At 42.2% G+C, this 20,703-nt stretch overlaps 1 protein-coding gene across 2 annotated transcripts in view; it reads right to left on the bottom strand.

The window, feature by feature from the left end:
• The window catches only part of LOC104909225 (kalirin-like), a 64,214-nt gene that overhangs the window by 28,541 nt on the left and 14,970 nt on the right, over positions 1–20,703 (bottom strand). Inside the window, exons 2-12 of one of the 2 annotated variants that reach the window (XM_031554229.1) lie at positions 17,771–18,054; positions 16,821–16,925; positions 11,536–11,666; positions 8,700–8,766; positions 7,395–7,498; positions 6,032–6,101; positions 5,507–5,593; positions 4,631–4,723; positions 3,868–3,918; positions 3,496–3,573; positions 2,777–2,962 (exon numbers count right to left, since the gene is read on the bottom strand). In XM_031554229.1, the coding sequence (XP_031410089.1) occupies positions 2,777–2,962; positions 3,496–3,573; positions 3,868–3,918; positions 4,631–4,723; positions 5,507–5,593; positions 6,032–6,101; positions 7,395–7,498; positions 8,700–8,766; positions 11,536–11,666; positions 16,821–16,925; positions 17,771–18,054 (1,256 nt within the window). The remainder of the gene's footprint in view (positions 1–2,776; positions 2,963–3,495; positions 3,574–3,867; positions 3,919–4,630; positions 4,724–5,506; positions 5,594–6,031; positions 6,102–7,394; positions 7,499–8,699; positions 8,767–11,535; positions 11,667–16,820; positions 16,926–17,770; positions 18,055–20,703) is intronic. The other variant, XM_019617230.1, reaches the window with a different exon arrangement.

The raw sequence follows: 20,703 nt of genomic DNA, 5'->3' as shown, positions 1-20,703 counted from the left end.
AATAGAGTTAAACTGTTCTTATTAAGATGTTAATAAGGTCTATCATTCCTTCAATTTAAGTGAGTGTTTACATTTCTTATCCTTCATGGAAAGAAATTATCTGTCTAGTGACAGAAAATTAACATCTTAAATGGAATGGACACTGTACAAGGATATTGAAAAAAAAAAAAAGGAACACTGAAGCTGCAATATATCTTATTTCTAGTGGAAGGCACTGTCATCTGCATGTGTTTGTTTGACTTGACCACAGTCACAGATACTCTTCCTAGAAATCTCATGGATGGGAATTTCATCTGTAGGATAACATGTCCTTCTATGCAAGTACACTCATAACTTTGACTTCTCCTGGATAACTCATGTCTGCAACAGTAAACAAGAATAGGCTGACATAGCTTTTCTGCTCTAGTGGACAGTTCAGGATTAACGTAACAGAAGCTTGACAAGGATGTTAGTTTACAAGATGCTGTAAAAAAGAAGAAAAAAAAAAAGTCTTGTCAAAGATAGATGGCTCTGAAGGCTATGGTCAGAACATCCCCTCTAGAAGGTCCATCTCCTGTTGCTGTATCTGTCAAAGTATAGAGAGGTCTACTCTACATCTGAATGCTGTCCAGCATTTAATCTGTGAGATGGAAGGAGCCTCTTCCCGCCCTTCTGTGGTTCCCTATGGAGTTTGTGAGCAGGCAGGAACTGTTTTGACAGGGAGACAAGGGAAGGGGTGGACCAGGAGCTTGGAAAGTGTTCTCCCTCTTGCTCTGAGCTGCTGCTCCTCTGGCTGATAACCAAAGCAAACAAGTCAATCCTATATGACTCCAAGAAAAGAACTCATAGGTCAGAGTCCTAAGACTACTGTTGGTGTCTCAGGCAGACGCATTTGCCAAGGCTGCCCACTTAAGTATTTTGAGAGCTTGACAGGCATCCGACTGAGCAGTGTCCAAGAAGGGATGTGCTATTTCTGAAAGCCAACTACACCTCACTGCATAAAGAAAGATTCTTCTCTAATATAGGACATCACGATGAAGCTTCTGTCACTATTCAAGTGTGACAGACCTTGGATAGAGGAAAGAAATGGGACCTCTGGTGCTGGCTTGGTCCTCCTGCTGGGTGGTAGGATGTGACCAGCAGGAAAACAGCCTACATCTCTCAGGAAGTGTCTCCCAGAGAGCTGGACAACCATAATGGAAGATAGGATCAAAGCGTAACAATGGGAAAGTACAGGAGCAAAAAGCAACCAGAAGCTGAATCAAGGGCTGGGAGCAGGCTGGGAGTGCTGCAGGAATGCAGACTTCCAGCTGCAGTGGGGGAGATGCATGTGGAGCCACGGGGGATCCCACATTTGCTGTAGTTACTCAACAGGAGAATGAGTTGTTTGCCAAATGGAAGAAAAGAGGGACTAGAAAATTATCATACAGAGATTTTAAAGCAACTCAGGCAGTGGGAACAGCATTACTCTAATAAGCTGTTTAACTAGAAAAGCAACCCATGCCCTCGAGGCAAGCTAATTTTATTGACATTAGAAGAGATTTATTTTTCTCTCTTTATCTACAGTATACAATTCAGGAATTGTTTCCTGCAGATAAAAGCCTTGTTGTTACACGCACAATAAACTGAAGTAAAAATGATTCATGCTATTTCTATCTCCAAATTGAATCATGATTTAATTCAGCAGCAGGATAAAATCAAAGCTGCTCATCTAAATCAAGACTATTATTTATTTGTAAACTTTAGGTTTTTCCTTTCTAGCTTATTACTTGGCTGAAAACTCTACAGAACACTGACTTGCAAATGAATATGCTTTTCAGCAAATGCTGCAGTTTCTGTCTGCCAAGAAGATGCCTATTATCTATTACAACAGGTTATATGGTTAATATGCATTATTTTACCTGATGTTGTACATTCTCTTCTGTTTCATACTAATGAATCATTTAAAATTAAAAGCAAACACAGTGCATTCTCCCATATTTTATTTTAAATGTGCTTTGGGAAGGAAAGCAGTTCCAGACTGGTTTCTCAGCTTTGAATGGTGACAACATTCAGATGAACCAGTGACTTCGCTCTTTTCCAGCTACAGCAAAGACTGTTTTACTGAAAGAAGTGAAGCATTCACCCTCAGCTACATTCCAGAGGTGAATTCTGCCTTTCTCGAACAAACACAGAAACCCTTGGAAAAACAATAAATATGTTTTCCCTGATTACTTTTCGTTTTTACTTCTAATCCCAGCCCAGTACTCTGGAAAGATTATTTGAAAATTAAATCAATTTTTTAAAGCTTTCTTAATAGTTTATCTAGCTTTGTAATTCCTTATCTACATTTATTTCTGTGGGTATTTGTGTTTGGTTTTGAAATAGTTCTATCACGTGCATCATCCACATTTGCACCAAGATTCCCACCCCATGAGGAAGGGTATTTCCAGTAATGTCACATCCAGTGACTTACAGTTAGGCTTAAGAAGAGGGCTTTGTTTCCCCCACTTTTACGATCATGCTTAAAAACAATTATTATACACTTACTTCTCCTAATGCAGGCTTTGTAGTAATATTTGCTAACTCAGACCTATGTGTGAAAGAAGACCTGCCCAGTAAATACAGGCACTCAGTGGTTTACTTCAAGACATTGGTCTTTAATGGCTTCTGATCTACTGTAAACTAAATGCCAATGTTTTCCATAAAATGCTGTCCACCTATGACAGGACAGAACAGTCTCACAGTACAGAAAATTGGTTAAGATCTCTCTGTGTGACAGTCAAACAGAATATGCACCTCTCACTCTATTTCTTACCTTTATGCTTTTCTTGAACATGTACCCTGGTGTTAAAGATCCTTTCCTAAGCAGCTCGCTGAAGATAACTATTTGCTCAAAGAGAAACACCCTGCGTTCCTTTGGTCGAGACTGAACTCCGGAGTCCTGCTCTGTCACGTAGAAGGTGTCCTGCTGCAGCAGCTTGCCCTGGGCTGTCAGCTTACCCTGAAGAGCAATCAAGGCACCAATGTTACAAATTCTGACCCCGTGTGATCCCATGAAATGATCTTCTACACTTTGCAGTCCTCTCTTACCAGGTCTGACAAAGACTTACATTGTTGACATTCAGTTATAACCCCCAAGTTGTAATCTGTGGGGTTGTAACTCACAAGTTCCCTCCTGGATGTGCTAGGCTTGGAGAGAGCTGATAAGCTGTTAGTGCTTGGTGACCTTATAACAAACAGAACAGTCTGGTTCAATGTTTATTTTGCTCTGACAGCACAGATAAGAAATCTAATTCAGGCTTGCAGAAGCTTTTACAGATCTTGCATTTTGAAGAAACAACACCTTTATTGTTGCAAGTTTAGGATGACAGGCATATCACCTACCTCCACCTTTGAAACCTCACCAAAGTATGCAGCTCCCCACTGGAGAAGGACAATTGCTAGATAAATAGCTTGAGGTGGGGCTGATTGTGGAAACAATCACAGAAAGACAAAGCACCTTTCCTACCCTGGCTATTTTTAAGCAGAACATACCTCGAAGCCTTGGAGGCGACCCAGGTTCATCATATCATTGCAACGTTTTGGTACAAGGCACATTAACTCAACTGCTTTCTGTTAAGAAGAACAAAGGTTGCATTGGTAAAGGCTCCCTAAAATAATGAACTTCAATAGTGTGATCACTGCTAGAAGGTATTCATGGCAAAGTTCTTGTGTACTTGACATCTATGGTAATGTCTAAAAGAGAACTGTGCCTTCATCTCATACTTCTGTCTTGATCTAAAGAGAAATACCACATTTGGAATATCAGCAGGACCTTCAACAATTGTCAAACACTGTGGTTTGCATTTCTCCATATAAACGGCCCTTAGATAATGCAGCACCACTGTCCAAGCCATGAAAACGTACCTCTATTTCAGAGCACTCCAGACCAGCTTTTTCACTGTACCTCAGGAAGTCCTGGAGAAAGCAGAAACGTTTGCGTTAAGGCACTTCAGAAAGAGAAAAGAGAAGATGCCAGTTTTAAAAAAGAAGCAACGCATTCATTGAGTGATTTTTCTGTGAAGGAACTTGCTGGAGATGGCAGCATGGTTCAGACATGCCTAATTTTGGCTATCACCTTGAGACACCTAGGGATGGATATTCAGAAATGCTGAGTAATTGGTATTGTGGGAAAGTCGGCAGAAGCCATAGCAGTCAGACTTGGGAAAAAATTACCATGGATTCCACCAATTTTCAGACCAGAATATTGTGTAAATATTCAGAAGGGAGATATTCGGAAATGAAAGCTGCAGTGTTTATTAGAAGAGTATCATTCAGCAGCAAAGAATGGCTTTGTCAGCACTCTTTCCTGCATATGTTGCAGTATCAAAAGTTTGATTGTGAGTTTGCTGTGAAATTTCAGAGGCTGAAAAGTCCTATTTGAAGTTTACAGAAATATTCCAACAGAAAATAAGAAAAGTCTTCTGATTATCACCGGTTACAAACAGCTCTCACAGATGGGACCCTCCTGCTCTCTGGGTATCTTTCACAGGGCTCAACCACTGCATGCTTACATATAAACACTCTTTCTTCCTAACATGATGAAGTTACTCTTCAATTAAAACCAAGGCTGATTGAAAATAACAGTGTTCAAGATACACTGTAGTCCAAACCTCATCTTTCCACTCACCTTGAGAAGAAGCTGATATTTAGTTATTCTCTGAATGGGTTTGATCAGAAAGTCACTGATGGTCAGCCGTTGGTTTATTTCCTGTTGAACCTCCTAAAAAGTGAGGATTAAAAAACAATTGCAAACAAGCACAGAGTAAAGCAGGGAACACGATAAAACGTCTCCGCAGAGACTTACTTCTACAGAAAGCTGATCTGCTCTTAATCTTTTGTTTGCAAGAGCGAATTTCAGAGGATTTAAAAGTCTGGCATCTCCTATCTAGGCAGGGACCGGGTAAAAGTCATGACCGAGCTGGAAGATATTTAAAAGCACAAGATTCCTTCCCCCTTGGAGCTGACAGTGCTGCAAGGCCTGGAGACGGCTCTCCCCACCGCAGCAGAGATTTGCTCACAAACAAGTCCTACAGAACACGCCTCGTGCCCTTGGGTGAAACAAAACAGCTTTCTGTATTTAAACAAGCTTCTTTCACATTACTATCTAAGGTCGAGATATTATATGTGTCTAGTCCCAAAGACTTCTTGAATCAGACAAAGTTACTGGAAGTTTATGAGAGGCACCACCAGCTCCAACGACTTTTACCTCCTCTTCTGTAGATTACAGATCAAAATGTCTATGTTATTTATTTTGGACAGAATTCAGTGTAGTTGTGGCACTCTGAGGATGATAATGAGTGCTGGATTAAGTAGTTACTAGAAATTAACAACACGAGAATTTGAGACAAATGGAAGAACATTTTTCCCCACAGTGCAGACTTCAGCAGCACTCACAATATCAACATCATCTGGAGTTTGTTTTAGAAAAATCTCACAGGTTATGGCATAGTCTACTAAGACTCACAGCTGTAGATAGCAATAACGTATAATGAGCCATGCTTACCTCAAAATATGCCTCGTACTCAGCTACTATATATTCAGATCGTGGCTTGTTTTGGCAGTACACCACATACATGTGTAATCGCCGCTCCTGTGAAAGCAAGATGCACAGCACCCTGGTGAGATATCGGCTGCTGTTCTGCTTTTAAAAGCTGACAGAAAATTGCCTAGATGTTCTGCTTGGTCATCTTCATTTTTGGTTTAATCAAAAATTTGCTGACATGGGAATGTAAATCGGCAACTGGTTCTGTTCTCCACTTCTACCCCTTCAGCAAGGCAAAGGTTGCCTTGGGGGCAACCACTTAATTAAGAAATCAATTTCCCCCCAAAAATAAGAAGTCTACAAGAAGCTGATGATAATGTTTGGGGGAAATCCAGCTGCTCACTGAAGATGCATAAGTATAGGTTACTTTATATCAAGTTTCAAATGTCAAAGTATCCAGTTGCCACAAGCAGATGTTTTTGGAAAGGAGTTATCACACCCTAAATGATGAGTAGACTAAAAGATAGGTAACCAAATAAAACTTACATGTTTAATAAAAAGCTGTGCTAAACGGTCATGCTCCTGAAGACATTTTTCCAGTTCAGCCAGGAAAAAGCTGAAAGAAAGGATATCAACATTTCCAACGTTTCAGAAGACTTTTTTAGGTCGTTCCAGGAGCAAACCAGTCATTCGTCAGTAACACATCAATGCAGTTTTAGCTGTGGCATTCAATAATAAATGAAAAGAGAAGCTTGGCTTCAGCCCTCGGTGGGGGCATTTCTAAAACAGTGAACTAGAGCTCTGAAATACAGAGGTATTTTCTTGCAAACTATCCCCTCTTCTTTACTGTTACACTTACAGAAGTTCCAATGTTTTTAAACTGCCAGTGATTACCTAACTGCATTCTCCCCTGGGAACTTATAAAATAGAACTCTTCTGTGTATCTAAACATTTGTGAAAACCCAACTGACACTTTACAAGGAGTTCTCAGTTGCATGAGCAGATAGGGAGCACTGGTCAGCATGAAAGAGACACAAAAGTTTCCTCTTGAATAAACAAATCAACACAGGCATGCTCTGTCTTACACTGTTTCTCAGTATGCTACTGTTAGTTATATTTATAAACACAGCCTCTATCTTGACCTGCACCTTTGGTAGGTGCCTGCCTGAATGCGTAAAAGTGACATAAACACAGTTCAACTAAATTTCAGAAACACTGTTCTTATTCTAACTGGGAGGTAAACTCTGATATCTCCATTTCCTCAATATTCCCTTTTCACCGCAGGATTTCTTTCCCAAATGCCTCCATATATTTCCCACAGTAGTCAAATGCAGAGCATACACCAGCGACAGTTTGGTCCCAGAATCTCAAAAAAGATGTACATTGAATATCTGTCCCAGCAAAATATCCCTATGGCTGCCATCAGCTACAGCTACTTCCATAACTCAGTCTTGCATGAAAGTCAAATTCATCTGCATTTTAAACAGACTTCTCGACCTAGATACGCAGAACCAAAAATAGGGACTCTATGTGTCACAGAAAACTCATATCATTACACTTAAACAATGAATGGCACTTGCAAAAATATTCTGTTGCTGACATAAACTTATTATTTCGTGAATGTTTTTCTGACATTTTTTGGTTTATGCTTGCAAGAGCTGTTGTCAGAAGCAGACCATGTGAGAGGCACCCAAGGGATGGGTGATGGCAAGGACACAGTGATTCCTTGTGAGGGATATATCCAGAGCAGAGGAAAGACAGTGAGGCAATGTCCTTAGGAAGTAGTGCCCTAAATGACCAGCTAATGTTCAATTAAAGTCAACTTAGACGTAAGGATACTGCGTACCCCAATCCTTCATGAACAAGTGGTTAGAAAGGAGCTCAAAAACGAACCAAACCAACAACTTACTCTTTGTGCCAGTCATAGATCTGGTGAATATTGCCAAACACTATCTTGTCTTTCCCTTTCATATCTTCAGAAACTCCCTTTTCTTCTATTCTCTTCATGAAGCCCTTTAGGATTAACAATCAGTGATTAGTAAAGGGTTTATATGAAGGGGGAGCATAATTACACTCATTTTGTTCAAGGAAGTAAAAATTTTATGCCTTTTTTCTTTGAATATCTCTTTATTCTGAATATCTGCAATAGTATTACAAGCCTTTATTAGGTGTCACTGAAGTGACAAGTGCAATTAGAAGATAAAAATTAAACAAAAGTAGTTGATCATGCTCTTGGCTTTGCTGGTAAGAGGCAGAAGCCAGATTCTGCACAGACAAAACTCTTCTATTCATCACCATGAGTATTTTGTGGAAGCACAAAGCCATGCAGAGAGTTTAAAGAGTCACATGAATAGGATTTCTCACACCTCCTGAGAGTTTCTTTATAAGTCTTTGGAGCACTGTAGTCCTGTCAGCTCTGCCAGTGGAGCATGATGTAAACAGAAGATAACACAAAGTCCTTCAAGTTTGGAAGCTCTTGAAAACCGCTGTTAGATGGGTTGATAATTCTCCTTGGGATAGTGAATGCCAGAAGCATTCCCCAAAGCCTACTTCAATCAAGTGCCTCCAGTGCTAAGTCCTTGCTAGGAATCAAACCAGACCATGCGTGTGGGTTGTCTCTGGCAGGTGATCCCTAGTGATCAGCCAGCCCTTTGCAAGTTGAAGCTTACAAACCCGTGACTTTTTCAAAAAATGGCAAAAAACAACAACTCAAACTCTCTAACAATAATCCATTGGCCACACACACACCTCAGAACAGATCCAAACCCAACTGCTGGGAAGGCATTCAAACACAGGACCATAGTCCAGGTGGAAACTCGAGTAAAGTATGTTTTACCATTATAAAATAGTAATTTGAAGTGAAGCTCACTGCATGACAGCAAGAATGGAACAAAGTAAAAGGAAGGGGCATAAATTATTCCCCACCACTGCTCTCAGGGCTGCTCTAGAGCAGGAAGTTGTTTGTCACAAGCAGGGTGGGCCAAGAAAAACCTTTGCACACTTGAGTTGAAACCTAAAATATAACATTTGTTAGATGGAAACAAAAATAGTTTCCAAAGGCATTTCTTCTTGTTTCTGTCAACATGAGAAGGGGACCATGGAAGCAAAATAAGGCAGCTTGTTTCTCGTGCTGTATTTTTTGTTTTTACCATTTTTCAGCATGCTGTTTGTTAGTGGGAAAACATTTTGCACAGCAGGGGTTGCTTCAGCTCACCTCCACAACAGTTCCCAAGTCTTTGACGTAGTCTTTTTCAGTCTGGACCAGTTCATTTAAGACAAACCTAAATTAAAATAGAACATAAATCTATTTGACCACACTCCTGGATGTTATAGTTTGCTACTCACCACGTATCACCTCCCAGCAAATATCCACCAGCATCCCAGGAAATGCAATCCAACTCACTCTTAGCTCAGTGGAATGAAAACAACAAAAAATATCACATTTCAAGCCAGAGCAGTTCCAGCTCTCTTATCTAGAGCATATCTCCTTTGTCCCCTCTTACATACCAGGTCCCCAGGCACAACAAGGTGCCTGTGTTTTGAATTACCCCTCCCTGCCCTCCTCTCCTCTGTGCAGCCCTCCTGTTGGCAGTGGGGACATTTCACAACCCATTTTGAAGCAAGGAGGAAAGGATTTCTTGCCCAGTTTTCATTTAGAAGTTTCAAATACTTGCAAAACAAATCCCCCATCCTGCCTTAACACAGAGCTTAATCTGTCAGACTCAGTAATCTGTGTGGGTGTCTGGTGATTTACGTTTATCTGATAATCCTGGATAGGCAAGTGAGCTAATGAAGATCTGATGCACACAAACAGCACTAAACTAAAAAAAAAAACACCCTCTTTTTTATGTCAAACTGCCTAATCACATCATGTTCCTTTAAGGACAATTTCAAAAGTTACAGCTTGCTGCAGACAGTTTTCCTCTCATGACGCCAATACATGAATTTGGCACATGACAAATAAACTCCATCTGTGCTTGAGCTTGCTCCGGCAGCAACAAGGCTAACAAGATAGAGGAGTGCTTTCATGTCTAATATCTCTCTCCTCACATCAATCAGCAGGTCAGCCCTCTTGAAGAGATAGGGCTAAGGGTGAACAGTGCTAAGATAAAAGGAAAAAAAAAAAAAACCACAAGCTTGCTTTTGGCTCCAGTGCAACAGCAGCCAAGGTGTCCCCTGCTTGGATGGAGCAGAGGAGATGCTTGGACGTGCAGCAGGGAGAGGTCAAGCAGCTTCTCCTTCATGTAGGAGTGAAATCCAGCCCCCTGGGCAGAGGCCAGGGCTGACAGCGGTGATGCCAGATGCTTGTGCTCTCTGCAGCGTCTTGCCAAGCTGCGTGCCTGGGTAGTAAACACAAGCAGGGCAAAAGGCTTCTCTTTGGCAAGGCAGCAGCATGCAGCCCGGATGAGCATGGCCCATTCCTCTGACTGTAAGAGTACAGCTGGCCAAAGCCTGCTCTAAGAATGAAGGCAGGGATAGCACCCAGTGCTGCAACGATAGGTGGGCAGGTGTGAATCAAAGCTTGCTGTGTTAACCACATGTCTGCCAGGTGAACACACTAACCCTCAGCTGGCTCCCCAAACCCTCTCTGGCATTGGACTCTGAAGGTAGTCCCAGATTTCAGGTATCTAAGATGTGTGCTGCTAAAATGTTGAGTTCACTCAATTGATAACAGAGAGCAAGGCCAGGAAGGCAGTTGTGTGTTGACTGCATAACAGTAGTTAAAATGGCATTAAATACAACAAGAGTGTAGCCCTCTCACTTCTGAATAAGTTCCAGCATCTGGATATGTTAGTAACCCCACATTAAATCTGCAAGAGTAGTGGACAGCAGGTGATGGATGGCTAGACTCAATGATCTTAGAGGTCTTTTCCAATCTTAATGATTCTATGATTTTATTAGGACCACTGTCTTGCTGCTCACAGAAAAGCAGCAATCAGGGCTGATGGCTACCTAACACTGAGGCTAACTGCTGACACATGCTGCTAGAGGCAGGAAATTACTGCCCATGCCTGTGCAAAGATTCAATTGCTGTTTTGTGGGAAATGGGGGTCAAAGTTCGAATTTGGAGCTGCCTAACATGGTTACGGAATTAAACAGTGAGAGGCAGAGCACAGACAGTGGGGAGCTGGAGAGAATACAGATGCCTTGTGCTGAAAGCCACTAGCAGGTGCTCCCAAACATCCTGGCATTTCGGAAATCTGGATGGAGGCAGCCGCTAATTACATGAAACATGCTGCTGGTCCCTCTGCCAGAAGCACTGCGAGTCAGAAACATCCCCGTGCTTACAGTGCACTTACGGTGGCAAGATCTCTGCCCTACAACGCAACCTGCAGTTAGCTGTCGGTTATCTCGTGAATGAAGGGCTACCAGAAAAAAGCAAGGACTTGAAACAGCATCTGTCAGCCTGCACATGAAGGTATGCCGTAATGAGGATAAACACTGAAGGCATAAGTATTATTTCATTTGTATTTATGGAAGTGTATAAATAAGTTAAAAAAAAAACAACCCTTTTAAGCTGTCACCCTTTCTTTCCTCTCCCATCACCAGGAACACAGGAGTTTCATTTCCCATATGAAACTTACTCTTCAAAAGCATTTTCCCACCACAAATGCCTCTGAATTATGCCCCTTCCTTCACTAATGCAAAAGATCGTTATCTCATTCACAGAGTCCTCATGGGTTCTCAGCACTCTTCCTTGAGAGTCAACAATATATGCCCCTTCATGTAATGATTTTACCTCTGGCACCTCTGTAATTAACAAGTCAAACACCTCAATAATTCCATGTGTAATTGCCCAGAGGCTCCTACAGTAACATGTACTTGCTATCTGGCATAAAAGCTGTATATTTTAAAGAAGGAAAATGAGCTTCCTGGGTGCAAAATGCTTTTCTGAAGTATTTTTGCAGGCTAAGAAGAAACAGAAGCAGCAGAACACAGTTTTACTCCCAGTTCCTTCTCGCTCGCTGACTACAAAGTATTCTTTCCATGCAGCCACGTGTCCTCCTTGGGTGCATATTTTAGAAATAAGAACCAACAAGGCAACTTACATCCTGCCTCTCATTGCTTTGGCTTTTTGTTCCTCTTCAAGGTTTCTTGGGGGAGTTGAAGGTGCCATTCCTTCATTCAAGCAGCCTGTGGCATCTTTTAAGCTTCCTCGGTAAGATCCTCCTTCAAGGGTCTAAAAAAGCCCCAAAAAACGATAGAAAAAAACATTATCCTTGAACTCCAGCATCAGTGTTACCTTCTGTTTCAAGTCAATTCTGCAATCAACAGTGCAATTTAAAACCGACAGGAGCATTCAGCCATAATTTCCCATAGGACTTAGTGAGACGCAACCAAACAGGTTTTGATACAAACCCTCCTCCCCCAAACAAAGCATTAAACCAGAAAATATGTCCTTTTGCCAGAAGGCGTAAAAAGATGTTCCAGTAGCCCCGGGATGAGAAATCTCTTCCAAATTCTCTCAAAAGAACCTGAAAACATCCCAGTATCACAATCAGACCCAAGGTTAGGCTACATGTGGTCAGTCTTTCTCTGCCAAAGACTGAGTAAGAATTCCTAGCACCAAAGTAAGACACAAAGTGAAACAAACTGTTGGGTACATAGTAACATTCCACAATGATTAAAGTTTCCCCCAAATCCCTGGAAAGTAATTGCAGTTGACCCAACAGCACATATGGGAGGGAGAGAAAAAAAAAACCCTCTGAAAATACATATAACTGGGTTAATGTAATACTTCTAATTTTTTTAGTCCCTTGATGGATTAAAACTATTTTGAGTAAATTTTCTGGGAATGTCCTTCTCAGTTTCCCATGCACCAAAGAGATCTTTTGCCACTTACTCTAATACAGCACCCTCTGAACACAGACTACCCTCATGTACGAACATCTCAATCAAGGAGGATGCCAAAACCCCAGAAATGAGTCACTAGATAAAGTGGCTTGCACAGTTACCATATTTCAATGATCACTGGTTTCTTTTCTCTGTGTTGCTTTGGCCCTCTCCATCCTTCCACAACACGGAAGGAAATAAACCTTGGTAGGTGCATCACAAATCTGCTTTAATCCTGATTAATCAAGTGAAACTCCCTAAAAGCAAGCATTTAGCTTTTAGAGGTCCTGGGACATGTAGAAAAAAGAATAGCCTTTACATTAGCATTCTGAATCATATAGGGGAAAACTTAAGAGAAGCCAATATAAGAAACAGGATATTATTCCTCCTCCAACAGACATGGGACCACACATGTAGAGTGTGCAATACTGAAACAGGGTTAATAAAAGCATAGCAGATGAAGGTGGAAAGCAAGGAAACCAGAAACAGAAGGAGACTGTAAAGCCCTTCCTTAGAGCCATGTTGTTTTCACAGTGCTAAACTTACCAGCTTACTTTTGACCAACTGTTCTATTGCACTGACAAGATCCGCAGCAGTTGGGACATCAGAGGAGCTCTGCCGAGCAGCTAGCAAAGAAGAGGACTGCAAGACACCAGGTTGCAAAGGAAAAGTTAGCAGGATGAGAAGGGAATGGGAAACCAGTGGTAAGTGAAGCAGCTTCTGAGCTGGGAGAAAAATGAATGCAGAAGGGGAGCAGGAGGGTTAGAGAGTCACATGCACAGTCAAGTGAGAGAGTTTTGCTGTATCAACAAGCATAGAATTGTCAAGTCTGGCTGCACATCCCTTTGCAGCATTTCCAAGGCCAGGAACCAGGGAATGGCATCAAAGAACTGAAGTTCATTTGCAACCATCTTACAATACACTGAATGCCTGTTGGCTCCTCCTTCCACGGACATCTATGGTCTTATAGTCTCCAGAAAATTGATCTTCTTACTGCAGATGTAAGAAATTACCCCCTCCCCCATACATACATATTGAATAAATGCAATAAGTGAAAGTACGCATGGAATTACAGGGGATAAAATCATTCCTCCCCCCTTCCTTCCCCAAAGACCAATTGCAACTCCACATGAACTCCTCAGATGACACCTGCACTGCAACTTCAGTCATCCAAAAATCTGTGTTTTTTCTCTTCCCTCTCTGCTGTCAGTGAAGAGAAAATGCCCTTGTGTACTTCATCCATCCTAAGTACCTGGTGCACTCTTTGGAGATGCTGACTTATCCTCAGTGACATCAATTTCACTGCTATATTTCTGCTTGTTGGTCACAGGTATTCAATTTCAGGTATCTGATCTCTTGTAACATTTTTGGACATCTGCACTTCCAGACTGATAGCTGACAAACCCCCTGACATGCCAAGACATCATCACAGTGATGCCAAAAACCTTCTCATGCCCAGTGAAGCATGGCATCCTTGCACACTACTCAGCTTCAGCTTCAGGTTTGTGCTCTACATGGGGTGTCCTCTTAACCCATGTAGGTCTTTGTCCTAAGAAACCTCAGTCTGAAAAATAGTACTCAGATGACAGCTGCAGGAATTTGGTATTTACTGGTATTTGTTATCCCACCTGTATGTGTATTTATTCCGAACTAACTATTAGCACTGACTAAAACTCTAAACCTTTCATTAATCAGCTTTTGGCAGGCAGACACAGACTAAATATGGTTAATTCTTTAAAAAAAATCTGCATTAGAATTATGAAAAAGCTGATTCATCTCTCAGCCACTTGATAAAGGTCTTCTGCAGAGCACCCGTTTCAGCAAAGTCATCAGGCAGGTGCCAATGAGCAAGAGATCAAATAGTGCTGGGGAGTAAGTGGAAAAGTGATGGCAGGAATTAGGCAGTGGGCCGTCTCTTCCAGCAGCCCTTTGGTGAGTGACATAACCTCAGGACACAGAGAAAAGGCAAAGGAGACTAATTTCAACCAGAAGCTTCATGACAGAACAGGAAAGAGAACAGCCTGCCCCTTGTAGTCTCATCTTTCACTCAAATAATACATCTAATCAACAGTTCTAATTACAACAACAACAAAAATTACAGGTAATCAGGCTGGTAATTGAGGAATTAGGCTGGTAATGCAGGAAACTCATACAAATGGAAAGGCTCAGACAGCAGGTTTCACCTTCAGTGCAACGGACACGTCTAGGATCAAAAAGGCTGAGAGCACAGATACTGGACCAACACATTGAATGTACTGCCCAACATAACCTTATTGCTGTCCAACTTTTGGGGGCACTGAGCAGCTGTTGCTCTCCCTTATTTTAAATGAAATTGCTCAATCTCTCTGAAAAGTACAGAATGGCAGGATTTTAAAGGGAGCACAGGAGCGTTTGCTGCCTAAAAATCTTTCAGGGTGAAGTAAAACACTTCTGTGATTGACAAAAGAGCCTGGTTTCTGTAGTGCACATTGAAAAGTGGCATTTCAATTCCCTATTGAGTAAATTATAAATTTGTAATATGAAGATAGGTGATCATTTTTTATTATGGGCCTCCAACAGCAGCAAGGTATTGTCACTGTTCAAGAAAAGGACAGACGTGACACCGAGGGACATGGCTTAGTGGACATGGTGGAAATGGGTTGATGGTTGGACTAGATGATCTTAAAGGTCTTTTTCAACCTTAATGATTCTGTGATCTCTGTGATCTGTGATCACTGCTGTCTTGCACATGGGCACTGTGGATGTCCCCTCCTGCTACTGCTTCTTCCCCAACCCCACAGGCTGTACAAACAAGCAGTAACAGGACATGACCAATATCTAGGACTAAATAACACAGTTGAAGAGCTTTTGGCTTCAGAATGGTTCAGACATCGCTCATGAGGTGTTTTGGTGCCAGGGAGTTAGGGACATAAAGAGAATAGGGGAAGAAAAAGAGAACATAAAAGGGTCTCAGATGCATCTTGTTCTATTTCATCCGCTCTTTTAGGACTAAGTGAAGAAACAGGATGCCAAAATGCTCTATAAAGCTCTGACATCTGGAGAGGAAAACAGTTTAGTTCCACAAGATTGGTGCTGTCAGAAACGTTTTTACAGAACAGTGAAATGACACAGCGTGTTAAAAAACAAAAGTAGTGACCACAACAAGAGCAGGGTTTTGCTGTTTTGTCTTGTCTGGCTTTCTTTAAATAACAACCCCCCAAACATGTAGCTAAAAGCCTCAAAGAGCAAGCCAGGAGCTCTTGTGCTGGGCACGGATCCACCAGAGCAGCACACGCAGTGCTCAGAGGGCAGCAGTCTGCGCTTCCAGCTGCTTCCTTCTGGCCTCACTGCCACCATCATGTTGTAACATTTCCTGACAGATTAGCAGTGAGCCCTGAGCCCTTTCCTCCACCACTCTGCTATTCGAGTCCCACAGTTGTTTGCTCCAAACTCCTGCCTGAACCGTACCCAGAACATTCTGGGTTGTTGTGTTTGGGTTGGTTTTGTTTTTTTTTGTTTTGTTTTTTAAACGTTTTATTAATCTCCCCTATCCTTGCTTCTTGGCACGCAGTAATTACAATCAGAGGATAGAGATACAGAAGTGGCAGTGCTAAAAACAGATGCCAGCAGGAAAGCAGGAAGCAGCTAGATGGGGGGATGGATTTCTGCAAGGGAGATGCAAGCACTGGGAATGGGTAAAGAGCACACGCACAGACAGGACCTGTGCTATCTGAGAAACACTTTCATAACCAAGTTCACAGATTCTCAGCTCAAGTACAAAACAGTACACCATCTATGGCAACAAATTCCTGATGTAATGCTCTACAGACCTGAACTAACAGCTGAGAACTATGGCTGGCAACATGGCACTCAAAGACCAAGGCCCTCTGCACTCCTGAGAGAAACTTCAGGTCCCTTGGGAGCCTCTAAACTAACTGGAGCTGATACACACATAACCCAGAAATGCTGAATGATACGACTGGATGGGATTTCCCACCTGAAAGTTTTAAAGCAATTGAGAGCTGAGGTTGTATGGTAGGACAATCACACAGAAAGGTGGGTCAGGGATGTGCAGAGCACAAGTTATTTAGCTCTTGGTAAGGTTGGTATTTTGGATTCAGGCAGACTCTATCCATCACATGTCCTACTCCTCAGGCCCAGGCTGCCTTGAAATACCACTGCTACTGTGACTGCCAGCCACTAGCAATATGATTCTATGATTCTGTGATTCTATGACACTTTTAAAACCTATGTGGAGAACATGCAATCAGCCTGAGAGGAACTTCTGACCCCACACAACACAAACACACAACACCTGTCATAAAATGAGATAGCAAGGCTAAACTGCTCATCAGGCACTATTTGTAAATATAGAAAGGTATCAGGTTATGATTCACACATGGATGCCTGTTGTAAGCACACACCTAAGCCCAGATGCTGGAAGACGTCTGTGAAATGACTACGAGACAGCTTTAAGAAAATATTTAAGAACAGCAATTTGATACAGTAAGGGAGGTCTTACCATCTCATCTTGGGTTGGATCATTGTCAAAAATCTTCATAGGAGGAGGAAGAGGTGTGTGAGACTCTTCATCTGGCTCATCTTCTCCCCAACCCTTCTTGCTCTTCTAAGAAAAATGAAATAAAATTAGAGGCAAATAGGGGTTTCTTTTTATCTTTTTAGATATTTGATCCCTACCACCAGGCTTTGAGTCCGCTAGTAATACTAAAACTACCTCAGTATAGCAGTAGAGAGAGATGTAGGTAATACCAAGTATCATAAAAGAGAAGCAATAAAGATGTATGGTTTTGCCTGTTAACCCTTGTGCACCAGTTTTTTCAGAAAATGTAGGTACTGTGTGAGATAAGAGCTAAGGCAGTTACATCTGTCTGCATGCTGACAGAAAAGCATTTTCTAATTTAAATGAAAACTCGATGTACAGTTTTCAAAATGTGTTGCTCTATTTGCTTTCAGTTCATAACCTCTCCATTTTCTGCCTGTGATTCCACATTCACTTTATCAGGAAAGAGCCATTCTAGCAAAGAACATGCCTGCAGAGAAACTGCAGCTACAAATACGCAGCTGGTTTAACAGAAATGTGGCTATTTCTCTGAGTGTTCTCTTTCAGTAAGGAATTACACTGCCATAGCAGGAGAAAGGTGATATGAACCTCAGCAAGGAGTGATAAAGGCTGCTAAGAAATAGCTTCATTTCTGTCCTTGGCAGATTTCCAACAGGCTATTAAAAAAAATCTCGTTAAATGATAACAATATATGCAGACTCTGAAATGTTCCCTACGTATTACATTGTTCTTTGGAAGACAGTGCTGTATGCAACACAACTTTAATCAATTTAATTTTTCATACAATTCACTGCTCCTTGTAGACCCTAAGCGAGCCACATTCGCTTAAGCATGAACCACCCACCACCAACTATCAGAGATTCTTTCCTGCAACAGACACCAACACCCACCTCATCCGCGCTGTCTCCTTGAGGAGTGGTTTCATCTCCAGTCTTTGGTGAGCCGAGGTCAAAACTCTTCCTGCCATCTCGCACCTTCTTTTGCTTCTTGATGTTGCTCTCGGCCTTCCCGCTGTTCAGCCGGCGCACGGGGCTCGTCAGCCATTTCTTCAGTGTGTTGGTCGAGCGCTTGGGGCCGGGAGAGCTCTGGATGGAGTTGAGGGATGGCTGGGGCTGTAAGTTGGCCACTGAATCGGACTTGCCCCCGTTTTCATTGGAAGAGACTGAATATGCCTCTGCAAGAAAACAGTGCACATGAGGGATTAAAACAGCCCCTCTCCTATTTCCTAGCACACATCAAACACTTGGCATTCCTCAACATGAAAATGCAAGATGCTTCGATGGAAAATTTTGTGACCTCTGAACATTGTGAAATTTTCGTTGCATGCCAGAGAGGAATATGCCATGCAACACACATCTTTTACAATCTTACACACTTTACCACAATCTGTCCTTACGAAAGGTCACAGGCAGTACAGCTACCCAGTTTTTGATGAGAGCCTGAATTTCATGGTCAGTGCTGAATTTCTCAGCTTCTTCCCACAGATTTCATTGTGAATTGCCAGAAAGAAGCTAGGCATAAAGAGCAGATTACTACAAGAGACCTGACAGCCATCAATACTTTGTCAGGTCACAGCGCCATAAATGTTTCTCAGCCTTTGCCAGACCCCAATAACATTACTGTTGGTTTGACTGCGTATTAACTTTTGAAGGTTATTTGAAGCACCTTGAAATTATCTGCTTTGTCCCTGAAAGCAATTTGTTAGAAGATTTCAAACCTTCTCTAGAACTATGAAATTGAAATGAACAATTGCAGAAGATGACAAATTGTTCAAACCAAAGGAAACACCCAAGAAGATATGAGGCAGGCTTTAAATTAAAAAGATTTTCATTATATCCTAGGCAAGAGACTCTGCTGAACCATATTCAACTGTAATTATCAATACACATGTTCAGGCCTGCACCTTGGAAATGGGACAACCTCCCTCACCCCCTGAAGCAACAGACCAAAGATGTGCCAATATCAATAAGTCTTTAGAAACAAAGCAAACAAGTTGCTGGAACATTTCTCAATTGCCCTTTAGGAACAAGTGTCCTGCTCTCACCTTCCTGAAACTGTGGCAAAAGCAACTCCCTCCCCAGGAGCAAACAGGGACCGAGATGTTTTATTTCATTCAGCTCAAGAAGAAATCACTATTTATTTATTTTTACAGAATTCAGAAATTCTGTCACACTCCCATAAAGTATGTCTCATATTGTACATCAGAAAGCAGTCATCTGACATTACTGCACATTTTTAGATGCTTATCTCTGAGTCTCCTAACCAACCCAGCAGAAAATAAAAACATGAGTTACAGCACATGAATGCAGCCTAGTGCATCCAGTCACTCTCAGTCCAACAACAAACACCACTGTGGATATTGGGTAATGCACATGCTGAGGGAGAGCTGCCCTCCCAGTGAACAGTCACCTATCCTGATTTAGAAGCCAGCAGAGATTGCAGCCTACCTTGTAAAGTGCAGTTCCAAGACGTCACAACTAGACAACCTCAGTCAGAGGTCAAACCAATGATTTATTACGTACCTGGCATCAAAAATCATGTACTAGAACATGTGGAAATAACTGCAACCAAGTAGAGTAAGTCAAAGTCCATTTCTCAGAGAGCAGAAAATCCACTCATCTGTTTTCTGACAACGGGAGGAGTTGGAGCGAGTGTGCCTGGGAAGATGACAGATCCCAGGAATTGCTGCTTAGATCTTTCTGGTCCACTGCTTTCAGACATTCCTCCATCAGGGCAAAACAGGAGTCTTATCTCAGAAAGGCCTGCTTTCAGCCAGCTACTGCTGATATTCTGTGAATGTGTAATAGCGTTAAATCAATGAGTGCGAGATAATATTTGTCTATGGGCAGCTTATCTTCTGTTCAGTGGGGTTCAGATAGCTCCTGGGGTGGGCTCCACGTGATGCTCAGGCAGTTTTTCAGCACACCTTGTGGCAGCACAATTCAGGCTTTCAAGATGGTGATTTTGAGCGCTTGGGCAGCTCATAGAGTGCGTGCACCTTCACCCTCCTCTCCATGCCCCCAGCCAGAAAGTCCTACTGCAACAGGAGCAGTGCTGCAGGCACGGGAAGAGAAGTGCTGAAACAGTTCAGGTTGGAGGTGGAGTCACTGTCCCTGGAGGTGTTCAAGAAATGTTGAGATCTGGTACTGAGGGACATAGTGGGCAGGGTGGGGATAGGTTGATGGTTGAACTAGATGGCCTTAGAGGTCTTTACCAAGCGTAATGATTTTCTGATCCTATTGTTTACTTCTCTGTATGCTGTCACTTTCAGGGATGTAATCTGGGGAAGGTATGTGTAACACGGACTTTGCTGGGGAGAGAGTTTAGGCAAGAGGTGGAGTGAAAAACATGGATAAGCTATCTTCCATATCTTTGTTAATTAATGTACAGAGAGGCTTTTACTACAGCCTGGAAGCAGTATAGCCCAAACTACAACCTTGATCCAAAGGCACCTTGTCAATTTACCTATTAGTAATGGAAGGGAGCTGATAGGAAGTGAAATGGAGTCTGGTCCAACCCCACCAGCCCAAGGACTGTCAGGAACTCTCCACTGCCATCCAAGAAAAGGCAGTAGTGAGGCAGAAACACTCAGGCAAGTCCCAGAGCTGGCCAACAGACTACTATCACCAATTGTAGGAATTTTGTCTGAAGTTTAACCTAGAGCCAGTAATGATCTCCAAACTGATCACCAGGCTTTCAGACCAGCAAGTGAAAAATACTGCCAGCCCAAAAGTTTCAGGAAGCTTTGGGTAGTGAGGAGAGTTACACAGCGCAACAATCCTACTTGAAGGAGGCTTGTGACTTTCCTGCTCAAGGTCATGGC

The sequence above is a fragment of the Meleagris gallopavo genome, chromosome 7 (genome assembly GCF_000146605.3).
Source record: "Meleagris gallopavo isolate NT-WF06-2002-E0010 breed Aviagen turkey brand Nicholas breeding stock chromosome 7, Turkey_5.1, whole genome shotgun sequence".
Lineage (NCBI taxonomy): Eukaryota > Metazoa > Chordata > Aves > Galliformes > Phasianidae > Meleagris > Meleagris gallopavo.
Note: the sequence above shows the minus strand (reverse complement) of the source record. Positions and strands in the feature narration are given on the sequence as shown.